Source organism: Mya arenaria, chromosome 10 (assembly GCF_026914265.1).
Source record: "Mya arenaria isolate MELC-2E11 chromosome 10, ASM2691426v1".
In the NCBI taxonomy this organism is placed as follows: Eukaryota; Metazoa; Mollusca; class Bivalvia; order Myida; family Myidae; genus Mya; species Mya arenaria.
The window spans coordinates 3085527-3104029 of NC_069131.1; the positions used below are offsets into that span (position 1 = coordinate 3085527).

General features: G+C 36.3%; 1 protein-coding gene across 5 annotated transcripts in view; it reads right to left on the reverse strand.

The window, feature by feature from the left end:
* LOC128205629 (uncharacterized) overlaps positions 1–17844 on the reverse strand; it is a 30493-nt gene extending 12649 nt beyond the window's left edge. The window contains exons 1-11 of one of the 5 annotated variants that reach the window (XM_052907418.1): positions 17772–17844; positions 14249–15497; positions 13847–13972; positions 13198–13312; positions 12628–12707; positions 11682–11780; positions 9845–9955; positions 6927–7108; positions 3939–4081; positions 2649–2694; positions 2287–2470 (exon numbers count right to left, since the gene is read on the reverse strand). In XM_052907418.1, coding sequence (XP_052763378.1) covers positions 2287–2470; positions 2649–2694; positions 3939–4081; positions 6927–7108; positions 9845–9955; positions 11682–11780; positions 12628–12707; positions 13198–13312; positions 13847–13972; positions 14249–15443 — 2281 coding nt within the window. In that variant the 5' untranslated portion in view covers positions 15444–15497; positions 17772–17844. Of the gene's footprint in view, positions 1–2286; positions 2471–2648; positions 2695–3938; positions 4082–4184; positions 4302–4352; positions 4742–6926; positions 7109–9844; positions 9956–11681; positions 11781–12627; positions 12708–13197; positions 13313–13846; positions 13973–14248; positions 15498–17702 lie in introns of those variants that run through there. The other 4 variants (XM_052907420.1, XM_052907422.1, XM_052907423.1 and 1 more) reach the window with 4 other exon arrangements.
* Between the last annotated feature and the right edge of the window lie 659 nt (positions 17845–18503).

Here is an 18503-nt window from a genome sequence, read left to right on the forward strand (position 1 = left end):
ACCAATTGAATATTGTCTTGACTTGTTGATAGTAAACATTGAATCATTGATAAATTGCAACTAATTGTATTGCATCATAAAACAGCTGACATTTTACACGATTCTGAACCATGACCTCTGACGTCACGCGCGTGATCAATACATTATATAGAATATACTTTTTATTATTGGTGGTTAAAAATAGCTATCACGTTTTAGGGAATTTTTCCAAAGAAATCCTGGCAAGCAGGCTTCAACCATGCGCTGTTAACTTTGAACGCATGTTTGACCTCCTGATTTTTTGAAAATGTGTAATAAGTAACCTAGCCTTTTTTTGGGTGAAATGTGTTTATCAATGTATTCAGTCATTGGTAAAATACACGTTTATAAGATGCATGTGCAAATAGTGAAATACGACTGCATTCTTGTGGTAAGCTAACTTCATGTAAAACGGGCAGAGGAAAAAGAATAATAGCAATTTACTGAAGCCGTCATTATCGATGGAAGTTTTTAATAAAAAAAATAACTTAAGCGTAGATTCTTATCAAGTGTCTGCAGAGTTTCGCGGGGGTTACCCCTCCGAGGAAGCCGCATTCGTCATTCTTCGGCCGACTGATCACCCTCCCAGGTCCTTAAATTCCAAATCCAAGAAACGCGGACAGACGATAAATTTGTTGCGTTGGCCGCGATAGCGTAAATCCGTGGAGGAAAACAGAAAGTGGGTCTAACTCGTTCAGTGTACTGTACTTGTTTTATCTTTGCCCATGGGCAAGATAAGAATTTCTAGGATGATTAAGTTTTTGGATCTACTAATCGGAGGTGGGAGAAAGAGTTATCTTCCCTCATAAATTAATTAGGTTGGTTAGTTGGGAACACATGTCATAAGTTTTGATGCAAAATATGATGAGACTAAAATGAGATACTGACTCAAATGTGGTTAGATACAAAACTTTAACCAGCATTTCTAAGTCGAATAATAAAGGGCCATGATTTGCATTTTATGCAAATAGAGTTATCTTACTTGTTTATTTAAGTAGGTTGGATGGTTGTGTACTGTTGTATGAAGTCTCAATGCAATAAATCATGTAGTTGCTGAGATATTAACCTATGTGTGCTTACATTCAAAACTTTAACCAGAAGTTCTAATTCAAATAGTAAAGGAACATAATTTGAGTTATATTCAAAAGGGCGTTATCTTACTTCGTTAATTATGAAAATTGGATAGTTGGGTAAACATAATTTAAGTTTCAATGCAATACATGATGCATTTGCTGAGATAATGACTTAAAGGTGCTTACATGCCAAACCTTAACTAAGGTGTGACGCTGACACCGACACCATCACTGACACTAGGATGATAAGTATAGCTCTCCTTATTTTTCGAATAGTCAAGCTAAAATTGTGCCATTATAAGACTGGTATAATTCAAAAACAAAGACTAACAAGAGCTGTCACAGAGACAGCGCGCTCAACCATTCCGCCGCTTTTCGGTGTATGGATTGAAAAGTTTTGGCGAAACATGCATGGATCACTGTTAGATTAGATTTCAACGCAATACAATCCATGATGTGCTGAGATATTTACATAAATTGAACTGAAAAATATTTGAGGTGGTACGCAAACTTTAACATAAATTCTAAGTCGAAAAAGGGGCATAATTCTGTCAAAATGCTTGATACAGTGACCTCCTCCTGTGTACAGGTTGGGGGTATTATGGTGAACAAGCGTGCAAAGTTTCAAAGCCAGTTGTCAATGGACTTTGAAAATATTTGAGGAAGTACGCAAACTTAAACGTAAATTCTTAGTAGAAAAAGGGGCATAATTTTGTCAAAATGTTTATTAAAGTTACCTCCTCATGTGTACAGGTTTGGAGCATGATGGTGGACTTTGAAAATATTTGAGGTGGTACGCAAACTTTAACGTAAATTCTAAGTAGAAAAAGGGACAATATTTTGTCAAATGCTTGATAGAGTTACCTCCTCCTGTGTATAGGTTGGGGACATGATGGTGAACAAGTGTGCAAAGTTTCAAAGCCATATGTCAATGGACTTTGAAAATATTTGAGGTGGTACGCAAACTTTAACATAAGTGGTTACGCCGACGCCGACACCGACGCTAGGGTGACTAGGATAGCTCTCCTTATTCTTCGAATAGTTGAGCTAAAAACTGGATTTCAAACATTTTTATCTATAAAGAATCCATCTTTAACATAGTAGTTAATGAAGCTGTCAGATTGCCAACCTAACTTTGGGTCAGACTGTAAAATGTAATATAAATGTCACAACTTAAAATTTCATAGTAACCAACCTTCTGCCTCCTTGGCGTTCAAGCTCTTATAGTTGTAGATACAGGCGTCTTTGAGTACGCAGTATTTCTTTCTCCATCGGCGTGTCTTACGGGCAAGCTTGTACAAGTACCCTACACAGTCCGCATTACGGATAGACAGGGCGGGGAGACCCACATTCTGGGCTGTCACATCCATCCAAGGGTCCTGAAGGTGAGGGGTGGGAGTAAAAGGTAAGAATACTTCAACACTTTCCACATATAACCTGAGTTAGGCCTAAAAATATAAGCTGTGCTTATTTGCATACCTAATGCAATAAAAAGCGAAATATTAATTCAATAAAATTTCACAAATGTAATTTCTATCTAAAGAACCGTATTAATACCTTCTTAGTGTCTTGTTTACATGCCTCTGCTAAGACTCCTACCCAGCTGAAAATCAAAGGAAGAGTTATCATTATAGAACATTTTCCTACCCAGCTGGAAATCAAGGGAAGAGTTATCATTATAGAACACTTTCCTACCCAGCTGGAAATCAAGGGAAGAGTTATCATTATAGAACATTTTCCTACCCATTATAGAACATTTTCTTACCCAGCTGAAAATCAAGGGAAGAGTTATCATTATAGAACATTTTCCTACCCAGCTGGAAATCAAGGGAAGAGTTATCATTATAGAACATTTTCCTACCCAGCTGGAAATCAAGGGAAGAGTTATCATTATAGAACATTTTCCTACCCAGCTGGAAATCAAGTGAAGAGTTATCATTATAGAACATTTCCTTACCCATTATAGAACATTTTCCTACCCAGCTGGAAATCAAGGGAAGAGTTATCATTATAGAACATTTTCCTACCCAGCTTGAAATCAAAGGAAGAGTTATCATTATAGAACATTTTCCTACCCAGCTGGAAATCAAGGGAAGAGTTATCATTATAGAACATTTTCTTACCCATTATAGAACATTTTCCTACCCAGCTGAAAATCAAGGGAAGAGTTATCATGATAGAATATTTTCCTACCCAGCTGAAAATCAAGGGAAGAGTTATCATGATAGAATATTTTCCAACCCAGCTGAAAATCAAGGGAAGAGTTATCATTATAGAATATTTTCCAACCCAGCTGAAAATCAAGGGAAAGGTATCATTATAGAACATTTTCCTACCCAGCTGGAAATGAAAGGAAGAGTTATCATTATACAACCCTTTTCCTACGCTTAATAGTGAATATACAATAATAAAACAGATTTTTTTTGTACCAGTAATACATTCCACTGTATTACCAGTTTCTTAATCATTAACCGTGACTTGCATATGAGGCTGATTTAAAGTCGACCATTAATATCCTTAATGTCTGTCATTTTTTTTCAATTTCCTTGAAAATAAACAAAGCAGGACTGTCTATAGAACCAAGTTTTAAGAGTACCGCAAGGGGTTTTAAACCAAATTATCTCCAAAAGTTGCTCGGGGGCAATAACACACTTATATAGCAAGAGTTAAGTTTTCGATCTTGCTACACATTTCTGCACAGTAACTTGTTACATGTGAACTATCAGTATATTTCATTAGAATATCCTATACGGTTTTGGTGTTATGTCCAAGGCTATGAAAAATACCTCAACTTTTATTTAGAAAACAAAACAGACACACTCAAAACCCGAAACTACCTCTCCTTACCTTGTGAGATCGTCCCTGTTGTCGGCCATGAAGTAGAGGGGCTTACAGCTGTACTTTTCCAACTTGAAGCCACATTTACCCATATCTCCATGTCTCTTGACCGTATAGCCAGCCAATGGAATGGCGCCAAGGGGGTCTGTTTCCTACAAGGTCAAGAACATACAATATACAGCTGTAATCCACACTTGCCCATATCTCCATGTCTCTTGACCGTATAGCCAGCCAATGGAATGGCGCCAACGGGGTCTGTTTCCTACAAGGTCAAGAACATACAATATACAGCTGTAATCCACACTTGCCCATATCCACATGTCTCTTGACCGTATAGCCAGCCAATGGAATGGCGCCAAGGGGGTCTGTTTCCTACAAGGTCAAGCACATACAATATACAGCTGTAATCTACACTTCCCCATATCCACATGTCTCTTGACTGTATAGCCAGCCAATGGAATGACTCCTAGGGGGTCTGTTTCCTACAAGGTCAAGAACATACAATATACAGCTGTAATCCACACTTGCCCATATCCACATGTCTCTTGACCGTATAGCGAGCCAATGGAATGGCGCCAAGGGGGTCTGTTTCCTACAAGGTCAAGAACATACAATATACAGCTGTAATCCACACTTGCCCATATCCACATGTCTCTTGACCGTATAGCCAGCCAAAGGAATGGCGCCAAGGGGGTCTGTTTCCTACAAGGTCAAGAACATACAATATACAGCTGTAATCTACACTTCCCCATATCCACATGTCTCTTGACCGTATAGCCAGGCAGTGGAATGGCGCCAAGGGGGTCTGTTTCCTACAAGGTCAAGCACATACAATATACAGCTGTAATCCACACTTGCCCATATCCACATGTCTCTTGACTGTATAGCCAGGCAGTGGAATGACATCAAGGGGGTCTGTTTCCTACAAGGTCAGGAGGATGGTCCCTAGTGTATCTGCCTCCTAGATGGATAGAAAATATACAATGTACAGGTGAACTTTTCCCAGCTATGTACAGCCATTTGCCCATATCTACAAGTCTCATACATGTTTGGCTAGCCAGGGTATGGCCTCTTGAGGGTTTGTTTTTTAGGGAGATCGGATAAATACTTCCAAGAGAAAGATTTCAAACCTACAGTATATGTTAATTCAAAGCAGACACACCACTACTGGGCTACAAATCATGCATTCAAAGGCACTATGTTCTCAATCCTGGTTGCAACATGCAATGGTTAATATACAAGACATGCTTGAACAAGAGAACCTTACAAGTGACAATAAATTAATATAAAAAATAACAAAAAAGTAAATAAGATAAAAAATAAGTAAAAAATTAAGATTTTCATGTGATATTTTACATATTAATTAATTTATATTAAATCCATAACAAGTTAACCTGGTTTTGCATTCAAACAATTAAATTTATCTTTTTTTTTCCACACCTACCAATGCACTTGTGGTTTAAAATCGCAACCCTTAAAGCTGCACTCTCATAGATTGAACGTTTTGACAACTTTTTTTATTTTTTGTCTTGGAATAAACCAATTTTTGTGATAATGCATGGCCAATTATTTAAGACTGCTGACAAAAAATTAGATCACAGATTTTTATATTTAAGTTCAAAAAATTGTTTTATGCATTTTTCTAAAACGTTAAGTAACGGTTTAAGCCATAAAACATTAAAAAAAATTAACAGAAATATGAAAATCTGCGATCTTTTGTCAGCATTCTTTTATCATTGGTTTGCAGATATTTACGTAAAAATGTGCTCTTCCCAAGACAAGAAATAAAACAAGAGGGCCAAGATGGCCCTATATCGCTCACCTCAGTAAAACTTTGTGCTATAGAATTGTTGATAATTAAAGGGCAATAAAAGGGATTTGGCTTCTCTGATGTATGAAATTGTTACCTCGTGAGTGTTAACAAGGTATTTCCATATTTGGGCTTTGTGACCTAGTTTTTGACCCCAGATGACCCATATTCGAACTTGAGCTAGAAATCATCAAAACAACCTTTCTGACAAATTTCCAGGATATTTGGGCTGAAAATGTTGTCTCGAGAGTGTTAACAAGGTATTTCCATATTTGGGTTCTGTGACCAAGTTTTTGACCCCAGATGATCCATATTTGAACTTGAGCTAGAAATCATCAAAACAACCTTTCTGACAAATTTCCAGGATATTTGGGCTGAAAATGTTGTCTCCAGAGTGTTAACAAGGTATTCCCATATTTGGGCTCTGTGACCTAGTTTTTGACCCCAAATGACCCATATTTCAATTTGAGCTAGAAATTATCGAAACAACCTTTCTGACAAATTTCCAGGATATTTGGGCTGAAAATGTTGTCTCGAGAGTGTTAACAAGGTATTTCCATATTTGGGTTCTGTGACCAAGTTTTTGACCCCAGATGATCCATATTTGAACTTGAGCTAGAAATCATCAAAACAACCTTTCTGACAAATTTCCAGGATATTTGGGCTGAAAATGTTGTCTCCAGAGTGTTAACAAGGTATTCCCATATTTGGGCTCTGTGACCTAGTTTTTGACCCCAACTGACCCATATTTCAATTTGAGCTAGAAATTATCGAAACAACCTTTCTGACAAATTTCCAGGATATTTGGGCTGAAAATGTTACCTCTAGAGTGTTAACAAGGTTTTTCCATATTTGGGCTCTGTGACTAATTTTTGACCCCAGATGACCCATATTCGAACTCATCCGAGTATTTACTGGGACAAACATCCTGACCAAGTTTCATGACAATTGAGCAAAAATGTGACCCCTAGAGTGTTAACAAACTAAGTGTGGACGGACGACAGACGACGGACGAAGGACAATCATCGATCCTAAAAGCTCACCCTCAGCCTACGGATAAGGTGAGCTAAAAAGTTGTAAAAACAGTATAATTGTGAGAGTGCAACTTTAAGAATCCCAAACCATGTTTTATCATCAAACAAATCCAAGTAACATTTTTGAAAGGTCACTGAATAACTTTTCAATACCTGTTCGGTTTTGTAATAATACAAGCAGGAATCCTTCCTCAGAATACAGTATCGTCTCTTCCAAGTCTTAAATATGGCTGCCGTCGTCTGCTTGTTAAGATAACCGGTTTTAACCGGATATTGCAGGTCGGTGATGTTCAAATAGTCCCCTCCGCCTACTTGAATTGTTAGCGTCTTAGTGCCTTGAAATTAACACATGCATTATGGGAAGAAACTAAAACCATAGGCGGTATGGTGAAAGTATATTGATACAGTTCTAATGTTTAGAAAATTAGTGTTGAAAATGAGGAATGCATATTATTTCAAACTACAATAAAGAATGCTACTACAATCCCGAATTATATATTAAAGGGAGTTTCATTATTAATGTTTTCATGCAAATGCATCTCCACAAATAATGGGATCATGTTATCAACAAACGTAGGAAAAAATATCCTAAGATCAGGAATTATTGTATATCAAATCTGTAGTTGAAGTTTTAATCTTCAAATCATCCTTGTTCTATATCATCACCTTCATGTTCAGACTAAGACACTGTTAAGGTTAGGGTAAGTAAAGGATGCTTTCCTATGTCCTGTATCATTTTGAGTTCGGTGCGTAAACACATTTACGTGAAGCAGTCAAAGCATATGCTAATTTATTCACTGGAAAAAAAGTGATTCAGGGCGTCAGAAGTATTCTATCCTAATATTCCTTTTATATTATGCCTCCTTTGAATAATTCCATGTTTTAGCACACTGTTTGTTGTTTTAACCAACAAAACTGCATTTTCCTTTCTACAAAAAATATTGCTGAAGCTTCGTTCTGGAAAGGACATCATCATTCAAATTTCTTTAGCAAATACAGTAAGTTCCTTAATAAAATACATTAATGATTCATTGATAAATAACGTAAACACTAAAAGGAATCCCATAAAAATCAGTGTTGAAAAGGCAGCACTCAAGACCGGATACTAGCATGATACTAATCCCAACCCCCATCCCTGCAGTCTCATATAGAGATAAACAAGACATAAAGATAAGAACTCTACACATGGGGCTATCCAACCCCCATCCCTGCAGTCTCATATAGAGATAAACAAGAGATAAAGATAAGAACTCTACACATGGGGCTATCCAACCCCCATCCATGCAGTCTCATATAGAGATAAACAAGACATAAAGATAAGAACTCTACACATGGGGCTATCCAACCCCCATCCCTGCAGTCTCATATAGAGATAAACAAGAGATAAAGATAAGAACTCTACACATGGGGCTATCCAACCCCCATCCATGCAGTCTCATATAGAGATAAACAAGTGATAAAGATAAGAACTCTACACATGGGGCTATCCAACCCCCATCCCTGCAGTCTCATATAGAGATAAACAAGAGATAAATATAAGAACTCTACATATGGGGCTATCCAACCCCCATCCATGCAGTCTCATATAGAGATAAACAAGACATAAAGATAAGAACTCTACACATGGGGCTATCCAACCCCCATCCCTGCAGTCTCATATAGAGATAAACAAGAGATAAAGATAAGAACTCTACACATGGGGCTATCCAACCCCCATCCCTGCAGTCTCATATAGAGATAAACAAGAGATAAAGATAAGAACTCTACACATGGGGCTATCCAACCCCCATCCATGCAGTCTCATATAGAGATAAACAAGACATAACGATAAGAACTCTACACATGGGGCTGGCTATCCAACCCCCATCCCTGCAATCTCATATAGAGATAAACAAGAGATAAAGATAAGAACTCTACACATGGGTCTATCCAACCCCCATCCCTGCAGTCTCATATAGAGATAAACAAGAGATAAAGATAAGAACTCTACACATGGGGCTATCCAACCCCCATCCATGCAGTCTCATATAGAGATAAACAAGAGATAAAGATAAGAACTCTACACATGGGGCTATCCAACCCCCATCCCTGCAGTCTCATATAGAGATAAACAAGAGATAAAGATAAGAACTCTAAACATGGGTCTATCCAACCCCCATCCCTGCAGTCTCATATAGAGATAAACAAGAGATAAAGATAAGAACTCTACACATGGGGTTCTAACAGTTTATATTTTTCAATTCTGAAAAGAAAGGGGGAAGACAGTTTGAGTATAAGGGAGTCATGCCCAAAGCAGGGTAAAGGGGCTTACAGTTCTTTTGAGAGTGTATCCAAAGTCATTTATATTCATTTCATGGTACTCCTACAAAATCTTATGCAATTGTACGTGCAAATCCAATATTTACAACTGTACAATAGTTTCAAATTAAAAGCTTTGAATCCTGAATTCAAAATTAATCCTGAACTTTAGAACCCCTGTACACACCTGGCCCATCTTTATGGAAACTTTTTAAGTCCATTATAACAGATCTAAGCAAATCACACTATTTTTCTTTGTCTTTAATTCGCGTAATATCAACTTCAATAAAAGCTATTAGATTTTAAAAAGGAAATACTGTTATGGTTATTACAATAAACTTTCCAAAATCACAAAGGTTTGCGTGGTATGAACGTTGCCAAAGGTTTGCGTGGTATGAACGTTGCCAAAGGTTTCTGTGGTATGAACGTTGCCGAAGGTTTGCGTGGTATGAACGTTGCCGAAGGTTTGCGTGGTATGAAGGTTGCCGAAGGTTTACATGGTATGAACGTTGCCGAAGGTATGCTTGGTGTAAACGTTGCCAAAGGTTATGTGGTATGAATGTTGCCGAAGGTTTGCGTGGTATGAACGTTGCCGAAGGTTTGTGTGGTATGAACTATGAAGTATTGAAGGAATAAACAAAGGTCATGTGATTAAAACATGCAACCAAACTCAAATTGTCTATTCAGTAAAAATCAAACACAGGCTTTGAGCTTTCAACTTTGCACCTCCACGAAATATTGAAGATGCCTGAGTGTCCTGTAAAATGTCCTACCTTTCTGCACGAGGCTGATGATATCTGTGTGTTCCGTGTCGAGAATGTTCACACCGTTCACGGAGATGAGAACCTGACCTTCCCTCAAACCTGCCTTCTCTGCTGGGCTTTCTGTAATGTTTCCAGTTACAATGGATCAAAATTCATAAAAAATAGTACCATTTTATTCCTATATATCATTTTATAACCATAATAGCCTTGTACATTATGTCAAGTCATGTAATCAATCTTAGATGTTCCTGTATTGCCAGGTTTTATCAACTTCAATTATACCAAGGGACCCGGAGTTTAAAGCTGCACTCTCACAGATTGTATGTGATATAAGATGATAAGATTGCAATTTTCATCTTTATGATCGAAAATCGATGTTTTATGGCTAAAAGTGTTATCAACGCAAGTTTTACGGCAGTTTTCCAAAAAATAGTGATCTATTATATTGTGAGTTATCTGATATGACTCAATTGAAGGCATTGATGCCAAAATCAGCTGATCCTGAGACAAGAAATAAGAGAAAAGTCAAAACTGTCAATCTGTGAGAGTGCAGCTTTAATATCTATAAACATTCAAGAAATGAAAATACATTTAAGCCCTACAGCATCAATATAATTATTATATCCTTCAGTATGCCTAAGATTGTGTTGGATGAATTGAAAATGACCCCAGACCCCAATTTCTCTAATATTCTTATGACAGGTAAGCTCACAATCTTTGATTTCTATTTTTAGTTTCTTATCTATTTCATTAAGTCTTTTTAAAACTTCAGTAGGAAATATCTGTAAAATTATCACAATGTACAATTTTTCATTTAATCCTGTTAATCTTGAGGTCTGGACTTTCAATGGATTTCGATTTACCGGTTATCAAATATTTTTAGGGCAGACAAAGAGTCTTTTATGTCAAAACAAACTATTTCTCAATGAGGATAGACAAAGAGGGCTGACATTATCTGATTTTAGTGTCATGTCAATTTATTTCAGCTCCGACGCCAAGTTCTTGAAACTTATTGTAACAGTTTAAGTTCCTTATTTCATTCAGAAAAATGTCACACATGATTAATCATAACAAACAGGTAGTTTATAACATTCATCTTCACAATAACTTCCTGTATTTTTTCATGTCACATGACTTTTTAAAACTAGAAAACAATTTTTTTTAAAACTAAAACAAAAATTGTGAGCTTAGCTTTTTCCTGTTACAAGGGACTTCAGAAGTCTTTTGCAGAAATTTGGGCCTGTTGTTAAAGAAAAACTGATATGTTAAGTTTATTTAAAAGGGAACAATATAAATTTACATTTAATACATATGCAGTAAAGAAACATATTGATTATAATGCATTGTGATGCTTGACACATTTGATTTTAATGATAAAAACAAAAACAATGGTTTATATACAAAAAATATCAATATATTTTGGCTTTGGTTTTTTTAACTGGGGAATAGGTGGCAACTAAGCTTAAATTCAAAACTCCATTTACAAAGGCTAAAATATTTTTTATCTGTTATCTAGTTAAATAATCTATGGCTGAGAATTTAGCAGAGTATGCTCAATCAAGTACCAGGGATGTACAACTAAGAAAATCACAGGTAACTCCTGGGTCCGATTTCTCATGAAATTTCTTAAATCTGTTATAAAACAATTAAGCTAAACTCATTTTCTTTTCATTCTTCTATAGTTTGTAAACTATTTAGGTTTATTAAAGTTATCTGTATGATAATCACGAAAAACTAAGTGTTTTTTATCAAAATCAGGTTAAAGTAAGAAATTTTGCCAAACAAAATAAGCTACTTAAGTCTGTTAAGCCTAAGAAGTTTGGAGAAATCAAGGCGTGTTGTTTACCAGCGTCCACTCCTGATATGACCGCAGGCTTGCAGTCCAGGATGTGCAGACCAAACTCCGTCTGAGGCTCCTTCTCCAATGTGACAACTGTCACGTTGTCTGAAACATTCATACTCAAGTATCACATGTTCATTCATGTTGTCTGGTTAGCGCAGTGGTTAGCGCACTCGCTTCTCTTCAAGGCGACCGGGGTTCCATTCCCGGCCTGGGCGCATATGAGTTTGGTTAGTGGTCACCAAGCCGGACAAGTAGGTTTTCTCAGGGTACTCCGGTTTCCCCCACAACACAAGACCACAATCTCGCGCAACATCGTGCCAACGAGAGTGACCGAGTATAAACTATCATAGCTTTCTTCACAATCGTTGTAAAATATATAATGTTTAAACTAAGTATCACATGTTCATTTTTATGAATTCTGCATGCCTTATGATCCTATATCATTTTAGTGTCATATGAAAGGGTTATATGTTCAGAGGAGAATAACATTAATATTATATCGATAAAAATGATACAATCACTCTTCTTTGACCCTGGAAAATTGCAAATATTGGTTAGCATCTAATTCTAGTTGAAATAAAGAACAGAAATATACAGTTGGATTCATATGTATTTATTTCCAACCTTTTATTTTACATACTAATCAGTAACCTTTACCATTTCAAACGGTAGCAAAATTGAATAGGGGCATCAAGCATAAAAATGGTACGATGAAAGGCCCAGCTATTTGTACTTTAGTCACCATGTCCCAGTGTTCTCATGACACATGTCCACCATCTGGTAAAGGCCATATCGACTGGCAGAAAAAATGGTCATGTCGTTGCTTTGAGTTGGAGCCAAGACAGATAGGCAGTTTACCTTCAGACCATGCTGTGACCTTTCAAGCTGCTTTAGGAATTCATCAATAAAGATCGTATAGTAGAAAGGCTACTGTGTGATATGTACCTACCATATCTGGTGGTTGTGTATCTCTTGTACTCCTGGGTGCTGTCTGCCCGCTGTATGACCCGCTTGCTGATAGAGTGATACCTAGGAAATTAAGTTTGGTTACTAGTACATCATAAGAGATAATGGCAGATGTTTTTTGACAAATGCTTGATGTAAACAAAATTAAGAATTAAATCTTTAAATTGTGAAACTAGACGGTATGATTTCCAAATACTGTTTGGCCTCTTATTCTTAATTGATACAAAGGCAAAAGCTAACACTCATCTGTTTTATTAATTAAACAATAATTAGAGTTAGGAGCCATGCCAAACATGTACGTATCGTCTCTGGCAACATGTGTATCAAATTTCATTTGAATATCTTCAACCTTTTCTTAATCATGTCTTAAGTTTTTGTATAATGCAAACACAATGTCAGCGCCATTGACAACAACGCCACGAAGGCTATCACATTACTGCTTAAAATATAGAAACCTTGTCATTTTTGTACTATAAACTATTTATCAGCAACCTTGGTCTTTAATTTTGAAGGAACATGTACTCAATTATTATTTAATCGCTACTTGTTATACCCTTTCTTAAACTCTTTCTCCGATACGGTGGTTGAGGTGGAGTAGTTGCGGTTGTGGCCAGGGGTGGGGAAGGGGGACAGGGGCCCAGTGTCCTCAGGATCACCAAACAGGCTATCTGATGGAGATAATGATAGAAAAACAATTCAATATATGAAAAATTGTAGCAAATCCTCTAGAATTATATGGTGGATGAGTTCAACACAATGAAAGGACTCATAATCACCATAAATAACTCACCTTTTTATGTATTTTTCATTGGGAAAAGGAAGACTGGTGTTTGTAATATTTGTAATTATTCTGCTTAACATTACTTTCAAACCTTTGCTTGATGTTTTAAACTTCAAAGAAATGCCATTAATATATCAACTTTAATCTGTATTACTAATGCACTGACTTGAGCAATTTACCATTAAATTTACCCACAGTATATAATCTGTTTTTAATAATAATCACTTCCATCTCGTGACTGACAAAATTAACAAAGAAATTATGATTGCCTGAATTAAGATAGAAATCTAACCATTGCCCAGAAGTTTGACCTTCACATGACGTATACCTTTGCATATAGGCAAAGAGAAACTACAATGTTTCACTTTAAGATACATAAAAATGAACAAAATAATACAAATCAAAGCCTCGATCTACATACCATTATCTGCATCGAGGCCCAGGTCAGCCAGGGACACGTAGTTGTCTTGTTTAGCTGCCTGCTTTCTCTCCTCAGCGTCACCCACATACAGCCAGATTGAATTCCGAAGACTCTCCCGGTACACCCCTACATATATCATTTGGATTAGGAATAACACATTAGTACATTGCATGTATGCATTATACATTCACCAGGACAAGTAATATACATGTATTAATGCATTCCATTTTTAAGTACCGAATTTCTAACATTTTTATCTTCTAATTTAAATAAACAGTGATTTGAATTTGTAAATAATTATTTTATTTCGCTCAAAGCTAACAGAAATTCACAGCTTTGTCACATTAGAAACTTTGTTAATGAAATATACAATATATATCTATTGTATCCATATACTCTTACCTGTGTCTTCATCTGACGATCCACCATCATCATCGTTAGCATTGTCTGACTGACTCGACTTCTTCCCACCTCTCTTTCGTCTCCTAACAAGTTCACCAAGTGTGTCTTTACTCTCCAGGTTATCATCTGTGTCACACAAGTCACCTGTAGTATCTGCTGACTGTATGTCTCCCTCTGTATTTTCATCCCCATTGTCACCATTTCTCCCATTGTCACTATCTCCGTCTTGATATGAATGCATTGCAGTTGCTTTATCGATACACACTTCACCAGCAGCATCTACAAGACATTTTTCACCATTAAGTGTCTCAGCTTCATCATTCTGAAAATCTTGTTTTGCACTAGCTACATCCTGAATGACTGAAGTTGTATGAGCTGTTTTGATGTTATCTGATTGTTCTAATGAGGCTCTTCTATTATTTTCTTCCTGTTTTGTGCTATTTTGCTCCTCAGTTATACTCTCACGAATTGCATCAACATTTTCAACATTTCCTTCCAGCTTCAAAAATCCAAATGCTTCACTGACAACATTTTGATTGACCTTCCATGTAGGTAGTCTTGACTGTCTATCTATGGGAGATAAAGGCTTTCTCAGAGTCACCACCTCTCCTTCAATAACAACCGAGTTTCTGTCAGAATGTGTGGTCTTTTCAACACTTTCATTGTCTGATCCCTCATAAACAGAATCTTTTTGAGCTTGTTTTTGTGCCTTATGTTCAGTACCCTGATTATCAATTGAAACAGTTCCATCAGGAGATTGTTCCGCCCTATACTCTTGTCTATCCGAACCCATATCATCCTCATCATTTACTTCATACACAGGATTGATTTCAGCATATCCTGAATCATCTCTAGCATGGTTAGAGTTACTTAAGCTTGTGTGATTTTCATTGCTATCCCCATTTTCAACGTATGTTATTATTGTAAACTCAGGCTTTGTTTGTCCATCTTTCATACAATTTTTGTCATCATGTGTTATTTGAGTATGTAAACCATTCTCAACTGTAGGTTTCATGCCATTTCTATTCACAGATATATGTTGAACATGTCTCTTTTCTGTATCAATTTGCGGCCTGGTGTCGTAATTGTCCATATCTCCATTTTCCTCAAAACTGCTGAGGAAGCTGAATGCTTGGCTTACCATCTTAGAAGGAGTTCTAACTGGGACAGTGTGGGGCTGTTGATTGTTACTCATGGTTGATTCTTGGTTGTGGTCAGCAGTTTGTTCCTTGGTCTCATTTAAATTGGTCTGTATTGAAAAAGAAACAGAAAAATTAAATATTACTTCAAAAAGAACAATTTTGAAATTGCTTGGTATAAAATATTTCAAGGAGCTTTGCTATCATATAAGATCCACATTTTAAGCAAAGCGGGATAGCATTTTACCAGTGCAGGGCTTCAAGGCTCAGTTCCACCAATGAGTATTAGTTTTTACTTTATTTATCTTAATATAATTTGTAGATAACAAAACAGATGAAATTGTAAGTTTCCATGATATATTGATTTTATCGAGCAACAAAAAGCATACTCAGTGTAAACAAGAAGATAACATCGTCTCAATAAAATAAACAATAATGAATATATTACATGTGCTTTTACTATCATTTAAAATGATAACAAATAGTATTTATTGTATTCATTCTTATGGTTTAAAGACATTTTATCAAGATTTAAAGAGTGCTATAAATTGATAAAAGAAAGCTATTTGATACCCTTTTCAGGCAAAATAGATAGATATACAGGGCTTCCGTTAAAGGAAGTTTGGAAGTATATTACTCCCTAGAAATGGGTTAAAACTTCCAAAATTGATTCCTTGGAAATACAAAAACTTCCATAATTTTGAAGGAAACTTCCAAAGTTGAAAGCTTTGAAGTTCAAAAAATCAAAACCTTTTGTCAATATTACTTTTATAGGCATAATTTCAATCAGTTTAAGTGTTTTTAAGTAAAATGAATTATAATAATATAAGTTAAAGTGAAAATTATTTGATTTTTAATATATTTGTTGAAAAATAGTTGAAAAAGATATTGAAATATGGAGACTTAAACTTCCATATTTCAGGGTAAAACTTCCAAAAGTGATTCACAGGGAGTTCATACTTCCAGTTCCAAATTCTTAATGGAAGCCCTGGATATATTTTTTTTTTTGAGATTAATATATCAATAAATATAACCTCAGGATCAGTAAAAGTAAATATTTCACTAGGTGTTAATTAAGTCTTTCTTAAATGCCGTGGAGGCTTCATTTTTGAATGATGTTAAGCCTGGACAGCATTTTTGAATGCCTAGTTGTTAATTATTCTGTAATCTAATGCACCAGTCAATTGTAGTCCAAATAATTGTACGTTGACGGATTTTTTTTAGATTTTTGATATGGCAAATCCTTCACGTACAAATTGTTAAGTATCAAAAGTGGGTAGTTGTTCCGATCAGGATTCCGGGTTAAAGCATATAGCGTCTATAAAATATCATAAATACAATAAATATTACCAGATAATGTTATTTTATATTAGTTCCGTACACAAAAAAATAAATATCCAACTTATAATTATGAGTTTGACGGCTTTCCTTCATTTCATTCTGTCAAAACATAACGATATATACATGAAGGGCACCTGCAAGGCTTTAGGGCACAGTTTTAAAGCGCTCAGAACATTTCGGCCATGGCCGAGTTGTTACGATTGTATAACGAGGTCTGTCTCGAAGCTTTGTCGGAGGAGGCCGAGCTATTACGATTGTATCGAGTTGTTCCCCTTCACATAATTGTTGTCTGTGTCAGTCAACTTTCGTTTTATTGGAAAGGTAAACAACTTGTTTTAATGCATTAAATGCTTGTTTAGTGCAAAATAACATTTCACTTACAAGGTAAAATATGAAAATAACTCTTTATGATCAATTTCAACCATAAAATACTTCACTACAAACAATATCAATATTTTTAAAACACCCCCGTTTTTTGCACATTCCCGTTTAGACGTTAGGGATTGGAAGAATCCCGTATAACACGTCTATTATTTTAGACTACAGTCAATTGTAACCACGGCTCCCCCAAGTCCGGGGAATAGCGGGGACTTTGACTATCGGTCCAGCCGAGCCTGGGTAAAATCCCCGCCCAGCGGAGATACACTGCTGGTAAAATCTCCGCCAATGCCCCGCACTGAAGGGACCCTAGGTAATGCCCATTCCCCGCTATTATTTGGGTGAAGACAAAACCACTGCATTCACCCGGCACTGCGAGGCCACCTGGAAGGTAAAAACATGGCCCATTTCCCACCTATCCACGATTTACATCCGGACCTGGGACGGGGGAGGGGGCCTCGTGTTACAATTGACTGGTGCATTTAACATTTTATTGAATTAATTTCCTATCACTTAATTCACAATAAAGTCGAGCACAGTTGTAATAAAAATGACCACAAAATATCAAACGAAATAAAAAGTCAAACTTGCATTACCACTGAACGAATGAAAATAGATAAATAATATACGTTTCTACCAAAACGACACAATCTAAGAACAATCACCTAATGAAAGGACGGAATAACTGTTTTGTTTTTAATTGATCTCCCATTACTTCCTGGTGTTGCTCTGTAAAACATTGTACCGAACATATTTCGGTTACAGACAACTATTTTACATTAAGAAAGTATAGAAGGTACCTGGTATTTGAGGGAAACTGTTAGGCGCTTAAGGCCTATCTTTCCCCTCGATGTCTGATTGTGCGTTGTGAAGCAACCTACATGTATCTTTAAGCATTTTTTTTCACATTTCAACATTGGCAAGCGGCCTTTTTTGTGCGCTACGTGCACATATTTTGGCGATATGTTCGTTAAATTATTTTGAATACATCGAAACTACTTTCTTTAAAGTAGATTCTTCTAACGATCCAAAAGATCATTTTAAAGCGGGAGCTCGGATACTATTGGCTAAATACTGTTAAAAGCATGGAAATGACATTCGCATTTATAAGAGGTTTGATAACGATAACTCTAATGAATGTATGTTGTACGCATAGAATCAGATCGTTCTGGTGTACGAGAATGTTAATTGACAAAAAGCTGATAACCCCTGTGTTAGTGTTTAATAATGTATAGAAGATACTGTTTAATTGTGTATAGAAGATCAATACAATTAAAGTTAATATATTTATTCAATTTCCGCATCTACACATGCTCCCAAAGAACGCCTCCAGTGTATAACAGTACACAATATAGCAGAAGTACCCTAATACTTCATCTACATGTACTGTATATGTA